This window comes from Gymnodraco acuticeps, unplaced genomic scaffold, assembly GCF_902827175.1.
Source record: "Gymnodraco acuticeps unplaced genomic scaffold, fGymAcu1.1, whole genome shotgun sequence".
In the NCBI taxonomy this organism is placed as follows: Eukaryota; Metazoa; Chordata; class Actinopteri; order Perciformes; family Bathydraconidae; genus Gymnodraco; species Gymnodraco acuticeps.
The window spans coordinates 37,045-59,793 of NW_022991667.1; the positions used below are offsets into that span (position 1 = coordinate 37,045).

At 40.2% G+C, this 22,749-nt stretch overlaps 1 protein-coding gene across 1 annotated transcript; it reads right to left on the minus strand.

The window, feature by feature from the left end:
• Nucleotides 1-6,293: 6,293 nt before the first annotated feature.
• LOC117534445 lies at nt 6,294-19,782 on the minus strand. The gene is given in 11 exon segments (XM_034198641.1): nt 6,294-6,929; nt 15,232-15,685; nt 16,813-16,988; nt 17,102-17,223; nt 17,226-17,339; nt 17,609-17,738; nt 17,919-17,993; nt 18,310-18,564; nt 18,697-18,849; nt 18,940-19,050; nt 19,585-19,782. Coding segments are annotated over 11 exon segments (2,424 nt in total).
• Nucleotides 19,783-22,749: the final 2,967 nt, after the last annotated feature.

Sequence of the window (22,749 nt, forward strand, 5' to 3'; positions counted from 1 at the left end):
CCTTAACCAACTCTACTCGCCTTCTCTCAGTGCATTCTTTTTATTTCAACAATACAGTAACATTTCAATCATGTGGTGTTGACCAACGCCTTATTTGTTAGTGTGAATCTTGTGACTCTCAGTCATGTGAATCTGTGTGTGTGTGTATGTGTGGCACTGAACAGACTGTTCTCTGTTCCTCCATTCTGCTTCTTGTAACACATTTATGAGAATACATTATGAAAACACATTTATCCTTCAATAAACTCTAACATTCCCTCCTGTTTTTCATAATTACTAGCTGGTTACAGTGTCTTTATTACTTTCAGAATTAATTCACTTGTTTTTGACATTTTCGAACCATTCGTCATATGACAGACAGTAACCTAGCTTTAAGTCTTACACATTGGAGGTTAGGTGAGTATATTCGTCCTTCTGAGAGGGGTCTGTGTCAGTATAGTCACCGTTATCTGTCTGTTGCAACATCGTTGAGTAGTGACCATTTTTTCTCTCGATGGACTTCTTCTTTTGTTGAGGATTCCTCACTCAATTGTCTTATAGTCATTAGCGTCAGACCCAGCAGGGTCACTACAAACAACACCTTTCCCAACATAGTCTATTTGTGATAGTGGTTCTGTTGTTTTCTTCACCGGGGTTGAGACCAGTATTTCCTAATGAAACACCGCCCTTTGTAGCCGGACTTCCAACACTTATCCGTCGTTAAGTTGGAGAGGTATTATCTTTTTGCAGTGGCTCTGATGTATCCACGTAGTTCTTTCGCCGATTTTTAGTGCAGTCGGTGTTGTCAGCAGTACCGTGTAGGGACCGTCCCACCGTGGACAGTGCCCATGCTTCCTCTTAATCACCTTCACGAGGACCTGGTCACCAGTCTGCACTCGAGTATCCTGTAAGGGAGTAGAAATGTCTGGCAAGTTATTTGTTCGAGCTATCTCATTGCTTCTGAAGAGTCTGCTCATCCATTCAGTTAATGTAGTCTCTGCCTCAGCATCATCCTCCTCCCTCACCTCGTCTGTGATTGGTAGTCTGAATTGCCTTCCTGTTATGATCTCAAAGGGAGACAACCCTTTTGCCGTGGGCGTGATTCTCATGCATCGTTTCTACTAGAGACACACATTCCACCCATGGTCTTCCTGTTTCCTCCATTGTTTTCCTTAGTCTTAACTTTACTGTTCCGTTTGTTCTTTCCACTAAGCCTGCACTCTGTGGATGATATGCACAATGGTTTTTTAATGTTATCCCCATATGTTCGGACAGTTTGGTAATAACCTGATTTACAAAATGGGAACCATCATCACTGTACAGTTTCTCTGGAATACCTCTGTTTGGTATTATTGTCTTGCATATGGCTTTTGCTACGGTAATAGCGTCTGCATGTTTTGCTGGGAATATTTCAACCCACTTTGAAAACGGACATATCATTACCAAACAGTATTTGTACCCTTGGCATGGTGTTAGTTCGATGAAGTCCATATGCATGTGTTGAAATGGGTATGTTGGTGGAGGGAACTTTCCTCTCTGTGGTCGCTCATTGCCTTGAGCATTGTGTCTGCAACATACTACACAGGCTCTACAAAAGTTTTTAGAAAATGTAATGTAGTTGTATGTATGGAAGTGTTCATTTATTATTGTCACCATCCCTCCTGTTGAGACATGGCACGGCCCATGACTCAAATGAGCTGCTGTTTTGTAGAGACTAACAGGGAGTACTATCTTGTTGTTTATTCTGAATGTTCCCTCAGGGTCTGTGGTTGCACCATCTGTCAACCATTTCTTCTTTTCTCTGTCGGGTGCGCTGTTCTGCATATCCCTTAATATCACAAGAGGTATCGGTTGTGAAACACTTTCCCCCTTCTGTAAGAGGATATGAAACCCATATTCGCCCACAGCTGCTCGCATTCCCCCTTTGACTGGTACTATACTGATTTCTAACATTTCCATGCCGTCTCTCCCTAGCAAATTGACAGGGCAGTTTGAGATGAACACAAATTTGAGGGATGCCTGGAGGCCTGACCTTCTATCTTCCATAAAAAGTGGCTTTGAAATCGACCTCTGATTTATGTGTCCATTTGCTGATTTTACAAACATAGTGCCAGTTGGTGGCCATATTCTTTGGACCTCTTTGTTCACTACTGATGAGTCTGCACCGCTGTCACATAAGAATTCTAATTTTTCCCCATTGATTTCGATTGTCCTGGTAGGTTTAATACTGTTGTCTGACAGATTCAGTAATACTTCAGAAAGGTCAATGTGATGTGTGTGGACGTGTGTGGACGTCCTCTTCTTCCTTTTCTACGTCTAGTCAGTTGTCATAACTATGTAGGTTATGTGAAGGGGGGGGGCCATGTCTCTCGTCTTTGTACTGTCCCTTTTGTCCCCCTTCTTTGTTCTGTGGTCTCTGTTCCTCACAGTCTCTCGCCATGTGCCCCTCCTTTCCGCACCTGTAGCAGAGGAATTTGCCTTCTGCGTTTCTGCCTCCTCCTCTGCCTCTGCCTGTTCCTCTACCATTCCCTCGTCCTCTGTTAAACCCGCCTCTCCCCTGTCCTGGTCCCACAAAGAAAATCTGATTTTCTTCCCCTTCTTCTCCTATGAAGAAAGCCGATGCTGACGCTTTCTTATGTCTTTTTTCTTTGATCTGGGTTGCTGCATGTTCTGCATAATTTAGGCACTCTTGTAAGTCGCATGTCCTATGGTTAACATTATGCTTGCGGATAAAGTCAGCAATACCTGGGTGGAACCCATTCATTAGGCTTTGTTTCAGCTGTTGCTGCTCTCAATTTGTCGCTAAATTCTCTTACTGCTGTTTTCTCCAGCTTTCCTTGGAAGCCGTACTGTTTATACCATTTGCTACAATAAATGGTGCTGCCGTGACTATATATTTCCATATATCTCATGTCCCCTGTAGCGACAGGCTTACTCCCATTGGACCCCATGATTCTAGCTTGGTGTTCCTACTGGACAACGTGCCGGTCGGAACCTAATTCCTAATTCACCACTACGTGTACTTCAACAGACCACAGAGTTTGTGTTATCACCGTTAGGTTTCCACTCTGTGCGCTGATTCCACTGGTGACACTTTTACACACCGCTTTCACTCAATCACTCATAAGTGTACCCAAAGGCACGTCGATCCTCCTTCTAGGCGGAGTAGCCTTTCTCTATCAACGTTTTATCAACCTCCTTAATGGCGGAGTAACCGTGTATATCAACGTTTTATCAACCTCCTTAATGGCGGAGTAACCGTGTATATCAACCTCCTTAATGGCGGAGTAACCGTGTATATCAACGTTTTATCTTACCCGTTATCTGTGGTCACTGGTCCGGTTGGATTCCGTCAATCGTGCCTAGGATGAGGGAGGTTGGACATATAAGCACCGGCCCGGCCACGAATTCTGCGTCCCGGGTCTTTCTCGGGGTCGGCTGATGATCCCGGCTGTCGACAGACTGCGGCGTGTCTTTTCCCTCCTCCTTCCCGTCACGATGTGTTGGAATCCGGCTCCGAAGGACCAATTAATGTGAGGTATCTATATTACTTTGTAAGGGTAAAACCCCAGCTCGGTTTAAATATACCAAACCCAGTGAACAGAGATAACAGTACTCGAGTTTCAAGTTTACTTGCTGCAAGGAGAATCGGCGAGTGACATGCAATGTCCACTCCTTAACCAACTCTACTCGCCTTCTCTCAGTGCATTCTTTTTATTTCAACAATACAGTAACATGACAATCATGTGGTGTTGACCAACGCCTTATTTGTTAGTGTGAATCTTGTGACTCAGTCATGTGAATCTGTGTGTGTGTATGTGTGGCACTGAACAGACTGTTCCTCCATTCTGCTTCTTGTAACACATTTATGAGAATACATTATGAAAACACATTTATCCTTCAATAAACTCTAACAATCAATCAATGTTTATTTATATAGCCCAATATCACAAATGTTACATTTGTCTCAGTGGACTTTACAGTTTGTACAAAATATCAGTATGACAATACGACACCCTCTGTCCTTAGACCCTCACATCGTACAAGGAAAAACTTCCGAAGAAAACCCACAGTTTAAAGGGAAAAATGGGAGAAACCTCAGGGAGAGCAACAGAGGGGGGATCCCTCTCCCAGGACGGACAGACGTGCAATAGATGCCGTGTGTAAATTGAAAAGATAATACATTTGCAACATAGGTAGTCCAAATGTTTGGAAATGCATGTGTGTATAATAGGAAGATGAATCCACGAGGATATCCATCCAGGACCTATGATCCAGGACCACAGCCACGACTCAAGATCCAGGGCTCGCGATCCAGGACAGAGGAGCGCAGGATCATCCATGACTCCGGATCCCGGCGTATATAGACACCAAAAAGAAAGACATTTGGGGAAGCTGGGTTAATCGGAACATGAGTACACAGGTATAGACAGAGAGAAGGAAGAAGTAAGATGTCCCCCGACAAACTAAGCCTATATCAGCAAAACTAACAAAAGGTCAGGAAAATCTGAGCTTCTAACCGAAACTGCAACAGTTTGTGGGATTCTACAGGACTGTTCACAATTCCCTCCCCATCCCTTAATTTGTCCTGAACCCCAATCAATCTGTGGGTTATGTGTCTTTAGCCAAGGAAACCCCAAAATCAGTGGATGTTGTGCTGAATTGAATAGATGAAACTGCATTATTTCTACATGATTATTATCAATGGTTACTTGAATGGGTTCCGTACAATCAGTTACTTTACACATTAGTTTGCCATCTAGGGCGCTGGCATTGACAGGATGCTTGAGAGGGACAGTCTTAATATTAAGGTGTTTAGCTAAACCCCATCTAGGCTGAGGCTTTCATCAGCCCCAGAGTCAATTAGCGCCCCCAGACAGTGGCGTTTTGTCCCGGAGGCCAAGGGAAGCCAGGCTTCCCCTGTTTTTTCGGATTGTAGTTATAATTTAAATAAATAAATAAAACACTTTGTTTTGTTTCGATAATTCTCCTTTGCTGTGTGTTGCTGCCGGCCCGTCTCTCCCCCATTCTCATTGAGTATTTTACATAGAGTGAAACAAACAGCGCCCCTGTAGATGTTATGGTGAAACAGTAGATTGCACTCACTGTTGCGAGAGGAGGCCAGCCGAATCTGGCTTCCTGTGGTGAAAAAAAATGGAGGGATTGACCAATCAGATGAGACTCACGTGATGCCCCTGCCAACCTGTGATTGGTCAGGGCCATGCCAAGGGAAGCCAGAGGCGGCTGGCTTCCCTTGCCTCACAATCCAATCAAATCGCATCAACTTAGTGTTGCCGTGACGCGTCCTAAAGTCTGGAAGTAAGCTGCGCTCGGTTTCCCTCGACAAAAAAGGAATGGGATTTCTCCATAGGATTTAGGAAAATAGCTCGAAATAAGGTCAGTGGAAAACGAACCTGTTAGATAAATGCACGTTTTGTTCAGTCGGATAATATCCACATGTTTACCCTACTTTTATAATTTTCGAATCATAAATCGAATCGATAGAAGATAGATAGAGTCACTGCACCACTCTCCCCGCCGTTAGAAAGTATCAACCAACCGAAATTATGGAGGGTGGAGATTTGGAGTATTTCATCAAAAATAATTGTACTAAACTTCCGCTACAGCACGAACAACAAATACAATCTGATGACAGGCCAATGCCCAAACTGGAGCTGTGTACAGTACAGTGAGGAACAAAGGAGCGAATCGAACGTAAAACGTTAAAGGTCTCCTGATTTAGTTTGTGAATGAATGCTTATTAGAGTTTGGGTTGGAGAGTGTGTGTGTAAGTCCTGCATCTGATAAAAATGTGTGTAAAATGATACTGGGTGCTGTAATCACTCATCTGGTTACGTTATTACATTGACCACCACACCCCCGACCCAAAAGAAAGGACGTATTATTGGCTTCCCCTAATTTTTCCCCCACGCCACGCTACTGCCCCCAGAGTATGTGTCTGACTGTTAGCTGTGACTTTAACCTGGGTGAGTGTGCGAGGAGGATAGTTAGAGGAAATCTTGCTCACCAACGCCCTCCTCATGGTTGGTGAGCATGCCCTTTTCCCGGGCATGTTGCCTGCTGGTGACCCGATTGGCCACAGTAAAAGCAGCATCCCTCCTGCAGGCGGCGCCGTCTTTCCTCTGGAGAAATCCTTGGTCTCCCGAGCTGCATTGGCTCCTCCGGTGCCTGTGATGGCGCTGTTCCTGCTGGGCCTGATGAAGAGTGAAACAAGGGATCCCATGAAGGCTGCTTATCCAGAGAGCGCCCCTGGTGGCTTGATGTCTTGTTGCATTTCGGCGCCGTTCTCTCTCTCATTCTCTGAGGCGGTTATCAACTCGGATAGACATAGAAATCAGTGATTCCAGGTCTTGTGGTAGTTCTAGTGGAGCCAGGTGGTCTTTGATGGTTTCAGAGAGTCCATTCCGGAAGGCTTCTATTAATGCTGGGGTGTTCCAGCCACTGTCTATGGCTATGGTACAGAACTCTATGGCATAATCTAACACTGGCCGTTGGTGCTGTTTGAGCTGCATGAGTACACGGGTGGCCTCAGCGGCAGGTGAGGTAAGATCAAAAATCCTGCTCATAGTGTCTTTGAATGCTGTGAAAGATCCACATATACTGGAGTCTCTTGACCACTCCGCAGTGGCCCATGCGGCAGCTCTGTCAGTTAAATGGGAGACCATAAATGCTATTTTAGCCTCATCTGACACAAACGCGGCTTGGTTAAGTTTGTAGTGCAGGTCACACTGGACTAGGAAGGTTCTGCAGTTGCCAGATTCACCTGAATATTTCTCTGGCGATGCCAACCGCAGTGGGACAGGAGAGAAACTGACCTCGGCCTGATTAGCAGCAGGATTAGCATCAGGTGGCGTAGCAGAAATCGGAGCTGTAGAAGTTGTCTCTAGATGAGTGAGGACTCTGTGGAGCTGTTCTGCCAGCTGGTTCACCTGCGAGTGACAGAGGTTTGGAGATCCTCCTGGCGATCTGAAAGGTCTTTCACTCTATGGCTAATGGTTTTTAGCTGCTCCTGGTGCTGATATATGATGTTTCCCTGTGCAGACAGGGCAGTCTGGAGCGTCTTGGGGTCGGCTGAGTCCATATTGGTCGGTTCGTTCTGTTAGGAACCTTGACTCAATAGCTTGGAGGACTCAAATGCACGACCCAGAGACAAAAAGGTTTTGAAGAAAAAAATAGTCTTTACTTGCAAAAAACAAAATCACTCTTTTAGAGGAATGAACAAACTGACAAACGTAAAGCGCTCTCGTGGAGGGTAAAAGGCAAAACACTGACTTTCATTAAACAATGGCTTAGATTTTACTTCTTGGAGCAATGAACAAGACGAACCGACAACTAACAAGGGGAGACAGGACAATATATACATGAGGTAAGTGGGCACAGGTGGAAACAATCAGGGGCGGGGCAGACACTGATGATGGCGGGAAAAGGAACCAGAGCAGGAAGTAAAGGGACCTGGAATGAGACAAGGTGAGTACAAACTAAAACAGGAGGTGGAACATAAACTAAACTAACATGACAAAACTTAACATAATTGACGGGACACAACAGTAGGTAAGTTTGAGAAACCGGCTCGAGATACACTTTTTGTTATATTCCATGGAATGCTCTTAACATCCCGATAGAGTGGCGAAGTCACGGCCATCTACTTCCGCCCCATGGGACCTTATTTCTGAAAAATTATGCATTGAAGTCAATGGGGAGAGAAAGATTATCTTTCGATCGACACATCTTTTTTTTTTTTACTTGCAAAATTATCTTTTAAATTGACAAACATCATATGTGTAATTTGTTGCACAATTCAAACGGGATCAAAAGATAATCTTTCTCTCTCCATTGACTTCAATACATGATTTTTCCAAAATAAGATCCCATGGAGGTCCACCGGAAGGGGAGAGACTTCGCCACTCTATAGCAATGAATATCCTAAGTGCTTTGACAAAAAATCCATAAAAAAATATCATCTGTGGAAGCCGTAGTACTGTAAAAATCATTTTAGCCGGCCCAGCTAAAATAACTGGATGGCCTACCTGCCTGTCATCTGTGCACAAACTTTTCTCGTGCACTCATTGGTCATGTGTGCGTTCGTGTGTGTTGGAGGAGGGGCTCTGTAAGGAAGTGGCAAATTGTTTCCGGCTGTGTATTTTCAAATTCTAGTGCACTCGAGCTGGTTTCTCCAAAATTACCGGTAACACTTTATGGTAAGGGTACATGAATCATCATGAATTCATGCATGACTTAATGCATGAAAAAGCATGAATTCATTCATGTAGTACTTCATGAACTATCAGTAATGTACAAGGATTAATAGTATCTCGTGCATGACTTTATGCAGGAACAATACCTTAATTAATGCATCAACTACTAAGGTATCTCAATCATCATGACTTCTGAGTTATTAATGATGTTCATGTCTTCTTCATATAGATCTGCAGTTAAAGTGACAGGCCAAAAAGCTGACCAGTCACAGCAATTCCAAGTGTTGTAATCATGATTAACAAAGCATTATTTTGTCATTACTTCATCATGTTTGTGCCCCTTCAAATAAAGTGGTGACCCGGTCTGTCGGTCACAGCATTGCATGTATTCTGTTGAATTCAAAGTGTTGTAATCATGATTAACTATCAATAATTTGGCAGCTTAGGGGAAACCAAACTGAGAAACTTTTGAAAGAACATCTTGCAGTTATAGAATGGACTTACTGGTTTGGAAACAGGCATAAGAAAGGACCTCTCGGTCGTTGACTGAAGGACATTCATGTTTCCCTGATTGAACCACCAAGAGCTCACTGACTTCAGATATGAAGAAGATGGACGTTTCAAGATAGCCCCTGTTCGTGGGTTAGTGCTAGATCGTATACCTCCTGGGTTTTAGGCGGAAGTGACGTAATCTGCCACCGAGGACAAGAGACGACGCCCTTTACTTTACTGGCTGCTGCCGTCTTCACACAAATAAACCCCTTAAAACCTGTATGATTTAGTTTTCACATGTTTATTGAAATGAATTCGTCCATCTCTTTATATTATAGTATTACATGTATTATTTTCGGTTGTGTATTTGTGTTTTGAACTTTTCTATTGGATGTTGCGATTTAATTTCTCCAAGAGAGACAAAAATCACTAAAAGATCTGGTGGATATCTGACCAGTATTTCATCATGGAAGTTAAATCAGAATCATTTCATTATCCTGTGGAGGAAATGTTGTTTTGTGACAGTTGCTCAATTTTAGAACAAACAAAATAACATACTTAATACATAGCTAAATGTATATATACACAAGAAGTAAAAGTGTGAATTTCAAGATAATAAAAATATAATAAAAAGATGAATGTAACTATAGGAAGTCAAATCAAAAATTGGCAATGCAAAATAAAATAACCATATGTATATAAAGTTTAAACATATAAAACAAACAAGAAATGAAAGCAGAAATGTTCAATATGATTTTAAATAACAATATTTATGTTGAAATAAGAAGTGAAAGTAAAAGAGGGCAATACAACAAAGATATAATAAAATACAATTAAAAGATGTACATTAACATAGGAAGTAAGAATAACAATGTGCAACACAAGATAAATAAAAAGACTAAAAGGATAATGTAACCTTACAGAGTTAAATTAAAAAGTTGCAATACAAGTTGCAATTAAATAGAATACAAATATGTATGGATAAATAAGAAGTTAAAGTTAAAATGTGCAATAAAATAACAATATTTACATAAAAAGTCAAATTGCACATTGTACAATATATAACAACAATATGTGATTTAATAATAATAAAGATATGAATGCCGAACTGTACAGTTAAATATTTTACAAAGTTAATTTCAAATTCATGCTGACCCGGAAGTTCAACCTCATAGCTTCTGCAAAGCAGCCTACCCTTTTTGTGAATGGGTGCTTTTGTGGCACGGTTTTCACAGGTAGGTTGGCCATCTCCTTCTTCCTTTTCTTAGGTGTGAACGTCAGAGGAAGGCTCTGATCATGTGGAGTGTGTAGCTTCACATCTTCCAAGATCTCGGTCAGTTGGTCAGTTAACGTTTTAAGGTAATCTTCATCTTGCAGATGGTATGTTAAGTCAGTAATCTCACGCAAGAGACTGGCACATTCCCTTATGAGGGGCCGTGTAGGCCAAAATTCAAACTCACCTCGCACACACACTACTGAAAACATCTGGCCTTGCACACACACTACTGAAATACTGTCACATTCACTACTGAACACCTCACACACACACTACTGAAAACATCTGGCCTTGCACACACACTACTGAAATACTCTCACATTCACTACTGAACACCTCACACACACACTACTGAAAATTATGCCTCACACACACACTATTGAAATCCTCTCACATTCACTACTGAACACCTCACACACACTACTGAAAATTAAGCCTCACACACACACTACTGAAAACATCTGGCCTTGCACACACACTACTGAAATCCTCTCGCATTCACTACTGAAAATTAAGCCTCACACACACACTACTAAAATCCTCTCACATTCACTACTGAACACCTCACACACACACTACTGAAAATTATGCCTCACACACACACTATTGAAATCCTCTCACATTCACTACTGAACACCTCACACACACTACTGAAAATTAAGCCTCACGCACACACTACTGAAAACATCTGGCCTTGCACACACACTACTGAAATCCTCTCGCATTCACTACTGAACACCTCACACACACACTACTGAAAATTAAGCCTCACACACACACTACTAAAATCCTCTCACATTCACTACTGAACACCTCACACACACAATACTGAAAATTAACCTCACACACACACTATTGAAATCCTCTCACATTCATTACTGAACACCTCACACACACAATACTGAAAATTAACCTCACACACACACTATTGAAATCCTCTCACATTCATTACTGAACACCTCACACACACACTACTGAAAATTAACCTCACACACACACTCCTGAAAAACATTTTACTGAAAGGTTCTCAGTAGGGAATGTGCATGTGTTTCACCTATGTGTGTATGAGGGGATTCTTGCTGTAACGGAAGTCATTCTTGCTGTAACGGAAGTCATTCTAATGTAACGGAAGTCATCTGCTAGTGGTTTCTTTGCTAGCCCCGTTAGCTTCATTAGCTCCAGGCTGCTACTCGGACGTGTTTGTTGTGTTGATGCCTGGTGGAGTATTCTTCATTGAAATATCGCACTTATCTTATGGCTCTGCGGTTCAAACAGACCGTCCATGAATGCAGTTTATTCGGTAAGTGAAATTCAAGCACTTTATTTCTTACTTGTCTTTTTATTCAGCTAACAAGCGAGACGAAGCTACATCTGTGCTAGCGATGCTATCCGTAGCATACAAGTTAAAACATAATGGAGAAGTGTAAAACATTAAGAAGGATTATACTGTAGAACATAAGGCTTCTCGGTGAGGTTGGTAAAATAAGGTCATGCTTGTACATTAGTTAGTTTGCTAGTTAGGTAACTGCATTGTTATTGTTAATTTAAAATAGCTATGCTCGACGATGCAGACAGCTAGCGTCACATTAGTGTTGAAGAGCAGAGTATGAGATTAACCCATAGATTAACCTCACTATAAGATCTGTGTATCTGAAAAATATGAATCTCACATTTCCAGTTGGTTCCAGAAATAACGTTAACGTAGATATTGCAATATGGTTTGTTGAGCTGGAGTTGATTGTTGAAGCTTACTGGTTAACGTTCATCATATTAAACGAACGAACCCAAACGTTGTTGTTTTTATTAATATTATTACCAATACTTACTTAGCATTTTATTATCATTACACTGGAGAAACCGACTTATTGTGGCAGCAGAACGTGAACATGTAACTTAATGCCTGCATTTGAGGACGAAAAATAGCTCAGTCAATGCTTTAGGGACAAGGAAATGATTTGTTTAAATATTAGATATGACGTTATGTGTGCTTCTGTGACAATGAAGCTTATTCATTGCATTACATTTGTTGAAGTTGTTTGTCTTTTACCCTTACGTGTGTGTTACAAATGAATGTGAATATGGCATAGTACAAATATTTAAATTGACTGTCTCATGAAAAACGATTCTAAAATAAAAAGGACCCCAAAGTGAGTCAACAAAACTTTCAATAATAATCTAAGGTATTGAGTTTTGGGATGTTACTTGCATAGAAATCTATAAATGCCTTAAGGTTTCTAAAACATACAATATGTGGTCAATTCAACAGTGGACCCAGCAAAGATTCACATTTTTGCATGATTTTTGTTATTGATTTGTTGCTGTTACTTAATTTTAATAAATTCAAGTCAAGCTTAGTTACATGTGATGGTAGCTATATGCTCTTACCTGTGTGCCTCCTCCGCAACCAGACTGTATTCAAACTCTTAAGTACCAGTTCTATCTACTTTAAACAATTAAAAAGACAAAATCAACTACATTTATTGATATACCAATCTTTATTTTTGGGGCCTCTTCTTCTTTTAAATTAAACTTTCAGACGTGAGATATTGAAATACAGTAATAGTTTGGTCTATTTAAAAAAGAATGAGCCATTCCTTACAGTTAACTTCATATTTCTTATTGTCTAAAGCATTTATGACACACATTTCCCCCTCATATTCACAGTGTGGATCAATTGAGACAGCGTGCAGAGACTTTGGGAGAAACCTCAGCATGACGGATGTCCTGTCTGTGGGTTTGGCTGGAGAGGACTGAGGTGGAGAGGTCTTTCTCTGGGAGGAGGCCCAGGCCTGATGGAGGAGGACCAGGCCTGATGAAGAAACCCCCTAACTGCATCTGTGAGCACATACTGGGCTCAGCTGTCACAAACAAATGATGGTCCTGTTTGACTTTGTGTTCACAATAAAAGTGTAGTTTCTTAGTGAATGTCCTGTATTGGTCTTTAATCTGAAATCAGCTTTTCATTTTCTTCTTGCCCCTCTGAGAAAACGGTGAGGCAGTTGTGTCCTTCAGGTATGTCTTTTCCTAACAGAAATGACAAGAAACATATGACATTATTGCAGAGCAAGTGTGTTATTTATGAAAGGTTTGTTTATTTAGCGGCTGTAGAAATAATGTATTTTTTTTATTTTAATGTGTTTTTTTAATTCATCACTTTGCACTACAAAGATAATCAGATTATGAATGAACAGTCTGCAGTTAATCAACATTAAAATATCTTATTAAATAATATTCAACTGCTCTGTTGTCTCACTGCAAGAACCACTTTTACCACGTCTTTTACAGACAATATGTAGAGACAAATGGTAGCAATTCTCACAATGTAAAATAATAATTGCCTTAAATACATTGAAATGTGAAAACTGATTATAGTTGTTACTTTATCTATTTAAACCAGAACGTTTCTCGATTCTTTGTACAGTATGAAAGGAGTCTTTGTACCTTTGAGTCCATGCTGAAGTTCACTGATGTTAGGAATAGGTCTGTCTCTCGTGGTCAGCATCCTCTGGTCTGTCTGCATCACCTGGAAACTTTAAACAAACAGATGTATATGTAAAGTAACAATGTGTTGGTCACAGACTTGTTTTTACATGCAAATGTCATGTGATCATCTTTTTGTTATCCTTAAAAAAAAGTGCTGGATATCAAAGCCCACACACACGTAAGGGTAAAAGACAAACATCTTCAACAAATGTAATGCAATGAATAAGCTTCATTGTCACAGAAGCACACATAACGTCATATCTAATATTTAAACAAATCATTTCCTTGTCCCTAAAGCATTGACTGAGCTATTTTTCGTCCTCAAATGCAGGCATTAAGTTACATGTTCACGTTCTGCTGCCACAATAAGTCGGTTTCTCCAGTGTAATGATAATAAAATGCTAAGTAAGTATTGGTAATAATATTAATAAAAACAACAACGTTTGGGTTCGTTCGTTTAATATGATGAACGTTAACCAGTAAGCTTCAACAATCAACTCCAGCTCAACAAACCATATTGCAATATCTACGTCAACGTTATTTCTGGAACCAACTGGAAATGTGAGATTCGTATTTTTCAGATACACAGATCTTATAGTGAGGTTAATCTATGGGTTAATCTCATACTCTGCTCTTCAACACTAATGTGACGCTAGCTGTCTGCATCGTCGAGCATAGCTATTTTAAATTAACAATAACAATGCAGTTACCTAACTAGCAAACTAACTAATGTACAAGCATGACCTTATTTTACCAACCTCACCGAGAAGCCTTATGTTTTACAGTATAATCCTTCTTAATGTTTTACACTTCTCTATTATGTTTTAACTTGTATGCTACGGATAGCATCGCTAGCACAGATGTAGCTTCGTCTCGCTTGTTAGCTGAATAAAAAGACAAGTAAGAAATAAAGTGCTTGAATTTCACTTACCGAATAAACTGCATTCATGGACGGTCTATTTGAACCGCAGAGCCATAAGATAAGTGCGATATTTCAATGAAGAATACTCCACCAGGCATCAACACAACAAACACGTCCGAGTAGCAGCCTGGAGCTAATGAAGCTAACGGGGCTAGCAAAGAGACCACTAGCAGATGACTTCCGTTACATTAGAATGACTTCCGTTACAGCAAGAATGACTTCCGTTACAGCAAGAATCCCCTCACACACACATAGGTGAAACACATGCACATTCCCTACTGAGAACCTTTCAGTAAAATGTTTTTCAGGAGTGTGTGTGTGAGGTTAATTTTCAGTAGTGTGTGTGTGAGGTGTTCAGTAATGAATGTGAGAGGATTTCAATAGTGTGTGTATGACGTTAATTTTCAGTAGCGTGTGTGTGAGTTGTTCAGTAGTGAATGTGAGAGTATTTCAGTAGTATGTGTGCAAGGCCAGATGTTTTCAGTAGTGTGCGTGTGAGGATTTCAGTAGTATGTGTGCAAGGCCAGATATTTTCAGTAGTGTGTGTGTGAGGTGTTCAGTAGTGAATGTGAGAGGATTTCAGTAGTGTGTGTGCAAGGCCAGATGTTTTCAGTAGTGTGTGTGTGAGGTGTTCAGTAGTGAATGTGAGAGGATTTGAGTAGTGTGTGTGCAAGGCGAGATGTTTTCAGTAGTGTGTGTGTGAGGTGTTCAGTAGTGAATGTGAGAGTATTTCAGTAGTGTGTGTGCGAGGTGAGTTTGAATTTTGGCCTACACGGCCCTTCATATTCCCTTCTTTGTTTAACCTTTCTTGGTCTTTTCCTTTCGGGCAAAGCGTTACATGGTGACTGCATTTCCACTGATACCGGTGTATATGTATGATCTGTGATGTTTGATCTGCCGCTGCCATCCCTCTCACAGGAAGTCTGTCCCAGACATGCATTATCCAGGGAGAAGAGGGGGTTATCCCTGTAATTAGATGCCAGTTTCTCCCAACCCCATTCATGCACATGATTAAAAACAGCACAGAAGTGCTTGCAGGGCAACTTGTGCTTTGCCCAGTCTTTGCAGGTGCACGATGGCATGATGATACTTTCACCAAAGTTGATGTTGTGCTGTGTGCAAGGATGACTTTGGCTTTTGACATGGAACATGCCATTGCCCTTTGCAACAACGTCATTCGCCTCATAAAACTGGGCTTCTGTAAGCCTTGACATCACATGGTCTGCTACACTTCTTGGTCTGTCTTTTAAGAACTTTGGCATGTTCTCATTGTACCTTCTGTAGACTGAGGAGTACTTGACGTTCAGTTCAATGTACCTTCAATAAGAGAAGAGAACAATATCTTAGAAGTCTCTCTGTGACAGTTTGCTTTCTCTGACATATAGATATGGTATTTGATAATACAATTGTCTCAGAAACATGCAACAATGAACAACATCAAACAAATATGTTGGAAACAAAGCTATCGAACATTACATTTATATATATATACAAAAGTGTGTGTGTGTTGTAGTGGAAATTTCTTTCATGGTATCCTCAGCTTTCGTTGCTATTCCACCACTACTTTGCGCCACAGCTACGACAATCGTATACCTTGTACATTCCACCGTACCCCTGTTTGTGAGCTAGAATCAGAAGAGTCTGATTTCGACACTACAATATAATCCATGTGAATCGAGTGTACCCTCCTCTTATGCTTACATTATATTGGAGTCTGTCCTCCACAAAAACAGCCAGTTTTCTATGATATAATTGTGATGTGTTTACTTAAGCCAGCGATGGAGTGTATTCATTGATGTGTTATATCAGTCTATCCTGTCATTTGTTATTTTTTTTATGATTGATCAAGTATGATCAAAAGGGGAGAATGTAGTGGACATTTCTTAAATGCTCCTATATGCTAAAACCAAATGCTTCTAAAAGCATTGTCTAACACTACCGTGCCATTTTCCTATTATGTGCTGTTTTCTCTGCATACTGTAATGAGGGGTTTTATTCCCAAACGCTTCAAGGCCACAGAGCTGATTTGGCAGACTATGTTGAGACTACTCCTCTTCACACAAAGTCACACAAGAACTTCCATATTCTGAGAACCGTTATACTATCTACAGCTCAAGGACAGGTGTCTAATATCAATATGAGACCGTGTGAAAGCAGATTTCTGAGCTTCCCGCCCTTTCCTGTATATAAGCTTTGCTATTTTGTCTCTATTGCGCACACTCCTGCAGACTATTCTATACTCTGTGAGACCTGTGTCTTTGAATATATTCCAATAAATAACCAGAAAGACAACTGTTTGTTTCACCATTTATTGTTGATCATTCTAACCTGTGTATCTCCACTGTATTGACTGGGTCTAAGATTTCCATAACAGTGTGTATGTATGTATGTATATATAAATATATATATATACGTATAATCATAGTAATAATTGTTTAGCTCACTTCCGATATGTCCTTGGTAGGAAGTCAGTTACCAACACAGTGAGTATTTCACTGAGGCTGCAGTTCTTATAACCTTCAAGATGAGAATACTTTAGGGTTTCATTTTGTCTTTCCACCCCATTGTTGGTGTAGATGGCCACCTTGAGATCTTCATCCCGAAACACGTGCACCCATCTCTACACAAGACAAAAAAAGACAAAACAAATTAAAAGGAAGACTCTTCATATTCAACACATTATATAATAAATATAATATAAAAGTAAATATAATATTTCAACTTGATACACACCTTAGCCTCTGGGAGCCACTTATTTGAAAACCACGCCCTCACTTTGTCATTGTCTTTCCAGACTTTGGCCTCCTGCAGTTTGCAAAGGCGTGAGCCGAACTCCTCTGAAGTTGAAGCAGCATGCTTCTCAGAAGCGGTAGGAGACTGTCTTGTGCGTTGCTCACTCCATGATCTTTCTTCCTGCACCATTCAACCCAAGCTTTCTCCCTATGGAAGTCGCAGAGAAGCACCTTCGAACCTGGATAAAATATAAGAGATATATTACCTGCACCATGTTGTCATTTTATTTTGTCGCGTTGCTATTACATAGTATACGCGACAAAATATACATCTCTGTCAGTGGAGGTGATGACTTCATTATATTTTGAAGTAGATTGTTGCATACATTTGCATGTAAATGATTATATTTTTGAAGCTGGTGGAATACTATGTAAAATGTATCCTTTTTTTTAATTAACGTTTCATATTCTGTGAATTAACAGATTTCTACAGTTACTGCAATTTCACCTTGAAACTCTTCCTCCAGGGCACCGATCTCTACCTCTGATAAATCAACCATGAAGTGGCTAGGTCTCCAGTCAGGGGTCCACTCCTTAAACACCTGGAGGGCTTCTTTGACATCTGCTGTTGTCTCACTCTGGGTCACAAAGAGGCCAACCACTGCATAGCACACATTTGTACGTACACATAGGAAGAAGAGGGGAACAGAGTAACGACACGTCCTGTAAGTAGCATCAAGCAGGCACAGCTGTTGTCCATACAGGTGGAGAAGCCTTCGCTGCCAGGCTGTCTGGTAACAAAACAGCAGCTTTGTGACAGTTCCGTCCTCCTGTAGCTCTCTTGGCCTGTACTTGATTTTGCAGTCATCAACTAACCATCTGGGGGTCAGAAGCTGTGAATGAAAGTGTAACTGGACATTATCATCATGTAGCCTCATAACCCAAACATTAGGAGCATTTGTTGTCATATCAGGGCAAAAACAGTTTTGAAGTTTTAGTTGCATTTTGAAAAATGGTCATACCCTGCATATGAACCAAATACTGCTACTTTGCTTTGCTTACTTACACCTGCATTCAGAGGACAATGTATCATGTAAAAAACTGACCATGCTTGGTGAAGTCACAAACTCTGTAAGTTGTGCATTAACCACCCACAAAAATGTGCATGGCTAGAATAATATTAATACTATTCTACTCTCAGTGTATTACCTGCAGATTGACCTGGTCATTTTTGGATTCACGTATTCCCTCCTTCGTTCTTGATAAGATATTCCTGATATCCTTGTCTGTGGGGTAAAACCTTCGACGTGTTCGTGGAGGTGGCTGCTCCCCCCGGAATAGCTCGTCATTTACAAAATTGAACAGGTGACGTCTAATCTCACTGAGCTTTCTGGCACCAGCCAAGGTGAGCTTCACTATTTGTTGTTCAACTCTGGAATCCATCGGTTTACGCAGTTCAGCTACCTGTACATGACGTTGAACAGAGTAATTATAGATGTTTAAAGCTGTCTAAAAAAAGTCCTCTTTGTACAGCACAAATTGTACCTCGCATCTTGTTTCTTACAGCAGCTAAAGGAATAGATGTTGCATGGTTACCTCTCCAACAGTTGGATGGTTTTGATGGTCACTTTCTGGGGTGAAGCATGTGTGGTATTCCATGACTACTTCAACTGTTGAAGGATCAGCTGCAACTACAGCCTTTAGTGCTGCGGAGAGCTCCCTCCTCTTTGCTTTACTGTTCTCTGCAATCTGGGGAACATAAAAATGACATGGCAATTGGGATCATGACACGAGAGCAATTATAGCATTGAACGCACTTGTGCTGTGCTTGTGCTGTACCTTGAAACCAGGAAATGTCATGACCTGACTGACAGTTATCTGGGCAGGGCAATCCATCTTCTTCATATTTTGTACAAGATGGCGTCTTGCATTGAAGACATGGTCTTCAAGCTAAGAGAAAAAAGGTGTATAGAAATACAATATTAATTTATGTAGACATTTTCATGGTCTCCTCTCCATAACGTGGAGAACATCATTTTTTCTATGGTTCTTTCTTTTGTCTTCTTTAAAATATGTGTAGGTCCTGCTCATATAACTGTAGTATAGTGGGACATTATGTCATTACTCCTGCATCTGTACTGTTTGTGTCTATTTATTTTTGCAGATATACCATCCCCTGTTAATATAAGTAAACAGGAAGAATTTGGTGCCAGGTCATGACCGTGGGCTGGTTGGGTTCTGTAGGTGAACAAAGGAAGGATATCCCCCTTTATTTTGTCTCAGAAGAGGCCATTGAATTTTGTTTCCTATTCCTCTAAAGTTTAAACAACTTATGTATTTACATAATGCTGATTCCTATGTTGTTATGTGTCACAGTGTTATGTGTCATAGAAGGCCATAATGCATGTCATATTACGAATAGTTGTTTAATTTTCCTTTACCAATTATTTAAAGTTGTTAATGCATGTCAATTCCTAAATATACCGCTTGTTTCTTTTTTTGTGCATGGTACTTCTCCTTTGGCCAAGTACACCTGTCCTTTCCCTGGTGGCATCCATATATCTTGGTGCCCACGAGTTGGAATGGCACCCCATCATATGGTACACATTTCAACTGCCAGTATATATTTTTCTCTGGTGAAGGTTGCACGTCTGTATTGAAACATTTGTGACAAAAATACATATTTTATCCATAAAATATACATTAACACTGGTCAGTTTAGATTTGGAAAGACACTCGGAATTTGAAATGTCTTAAGTAACTTTAGGCCTGATAATTCAACCTGTTGCTGAATGTACAGTAAAGTTTCACGTATTTTTCGCTTTTATCAATCTATGGGTTATGTAGAAAGCTGAAACCCAACCTATAATTCAGTTGTTGTAGGCATTAAAACACAGAACACCAAAATAAACATTTTAGTGGTTCATATATAATAATGAATAATGAATAATAATAATAATGAATTCATGATGATTTATGTACCCTTACCATAGTGTTACCAAATTACCAATCCCTCCTTTAATATAAATTAACCAAGAAATAAAATATGCTTTGAAGTTGTAGGTAAAATATCTAGCAGTAGTATATCAAGTAATTAAAAGTAACTGAACTTTAATTTAAGTAGAAGGTGAATGCAGGATTTTTATATGAGTAAAATGTCTGAGTACTACTTCTTCCACCACTGATCAAATTAGAAAACTACAAAAATGGCTGCAAAATGTCAGTTGGAAACAAGTAGCTAAAAATAGGAGTGCTAACGTTACCAGGCAACCGGAGAACATACTGGGAGGGACCGAGGTGAGTTCATAGGAAGTATTTTTTTGCGTTAAGTTTTTACTATGACAAACGAGAGGCTTCAATGATTGGGGCTAATAATGGGGTCAAATATAGCTAGGTTAGAGTTAACTTCCCAAGAGAAAACGCTCAACGCTAAGCTACAGTAGCTAAATAAACGTTAGTTAGCAAGGTAAATCTCTTTGTAAACCAACACGGAGATTCAAATATGGCAACTGAACTAGCTAACCTGCTAGTGAACTAGTTAGCCAGGTATAGTTGGTTAATGGTTAACTCCAGTGGTGGAAAGTAACGAAGTACATTTACTGAAGTACTGTACTTAATTACACATTTGAGGTAGGCTACTTGTACTTTACCCGAGAATTGTACTACTTTATACTTCTACTCTACTAAATGTTATACTTTTGACCCCCCTACATTCATTTAACATATGTATTGACTATTTACTTAGGGTTAGCTTTGAAGTCTTTTGTTCAAAAATATTTCACAGTTCCAGCTTCTTAAATGTGAAGAGTTGCTGCTTTTGCTTTAAGACAATTTACAAAGTACTTTTACTTAAGTACTATTCGCGTTGCAGTCAGGTTGCAGTACATTCACTTGAAATTGAGTAATGACAGTGTCGTTTTAGTACTTTATTCAAGTAAAGAATCTGAATACTTTTGCTACCTGTAGTCAACTAATGCAGATTCTCTTGAGTCTGGTGTTGTGATGCTCTTTGGTTTGTGTTTTTCCTTTTAGCTATAAATGTTTGTATTTGATCAATGAATTTGCTCTTTGTGTGTTGGATGTGCAAGTGGCCAAATGTAATGTGAACACATCAGCCATAAACTGTTGCTATACAATATAGTGACTGAGTATCCGTCTATTTTTCATGATATATTGCTGCCTCGTGGTGGCCCAAAATGTATTAACCGTTAATTATTTAGGGCAACTTTTAACAACAGAGTATTGACTTACTGTACAACACATTGCTTTTGGATGACCTAAAAGGCATGCATATTGTACATTTCTTACAGTGGGCTCATGCTGGGGAGTCTTTAGGACCAGAATGGAGAAATGGATCTAACCCTGTGACCCTCTCGAAGCACATATGAGTGAGTACAAAATCAAGAGACACTTAAGTACACAAACCTACTGTATCCTCTAAGCTTTGATACAACCTGAAGGAGATTGTGATGCATTTTAAATGTCAGGTTTGTAGTCTTGGCAATATGTCACGTTTGCTGTGTTGGTCCTCTATTTAAAAAATGTAAACATCAGATTTTAATTCAAAGCATTTGCTCTATATTCGACAGTAGATGAGGGCCATTCTATAATGCTGGAGAGCTGTCAGCTTTTTAAGTTGCCTAAAGGAATAGCAATCTGGTTTTCAGATGATTTTATGATGGAAGATAATTTTCTGTTGCTGGTATATAGTAGATGAGCACAAACTTTCAATGTACACTACAGTTAAGTTTTATTTTCTTTCTTTTTAGGTTTCCTTACTGTAGTGTAAGGACAACTCAAAAGTACTTGAACAACAATAAGCTGCATCATTTTTGTGATAAACATTTGTGCTACTGTCTGTAATTTGGTCTGAACCCTCACAGGATCAATTAGTCAGTTTGATCATAACATGTTTAAGCATGACTGTTTCCCCTGGGGAAAAGCCTGGTTTCAGAAGAACTGTTCAGGTCTCTCCTGAGGGCAAAGGAGAAGTTACAGTTGAGTAGCTTTGAGGTGCGATTCCCTCGGGTCACTCTGCTGCAGGGTTGACAGACCTGTTTCTAATAGAAGGAAGTCAAGCTGTCATGATGATTGCTTTAAGTTCTCTTGACTAAAGTTAGTATTCAGGCAACTTAGGAAGACTTGAGATAAAAAAATACTTCACAGCACTGTCACTTTTGTTCACTACTACGACTACTCTTGCTATTTCTGATACTTTTGCTAATAAGACTGACAACACGAGTGCTACTTTATTTACTAAAATTATTACTAATAATAATAATAATAATAAATGATATTTATATAGCGCCTTTCAAGGGACCCAAGGTCGCTGTACATGGTGGACAAACAAAACAAACAGACAATCAACGGGCAAACCAAATAAATAAATAAAGGAAGCCAGGAGACCAGAAAAGGGCTAGGGCCCGAAGGCCAGGGTGAACAGGTGTGTTTTTAGTGATAATTTGAAGATGTCCAGGGAGGCAGCATTACGGATCTCGGCAGGAAGTGCATTCCAGAGGGTGGGGGCCGCAACACTGAATACCCTGTCACCAACAGTTCGGAGGCGAGAGCGGGGGATGGAGAGCAGGCCCGTGTCTGAGGACCGCAGACTCCGAGAAGGGGTGTAGGGATGGAGGAGGTCCGATAAGT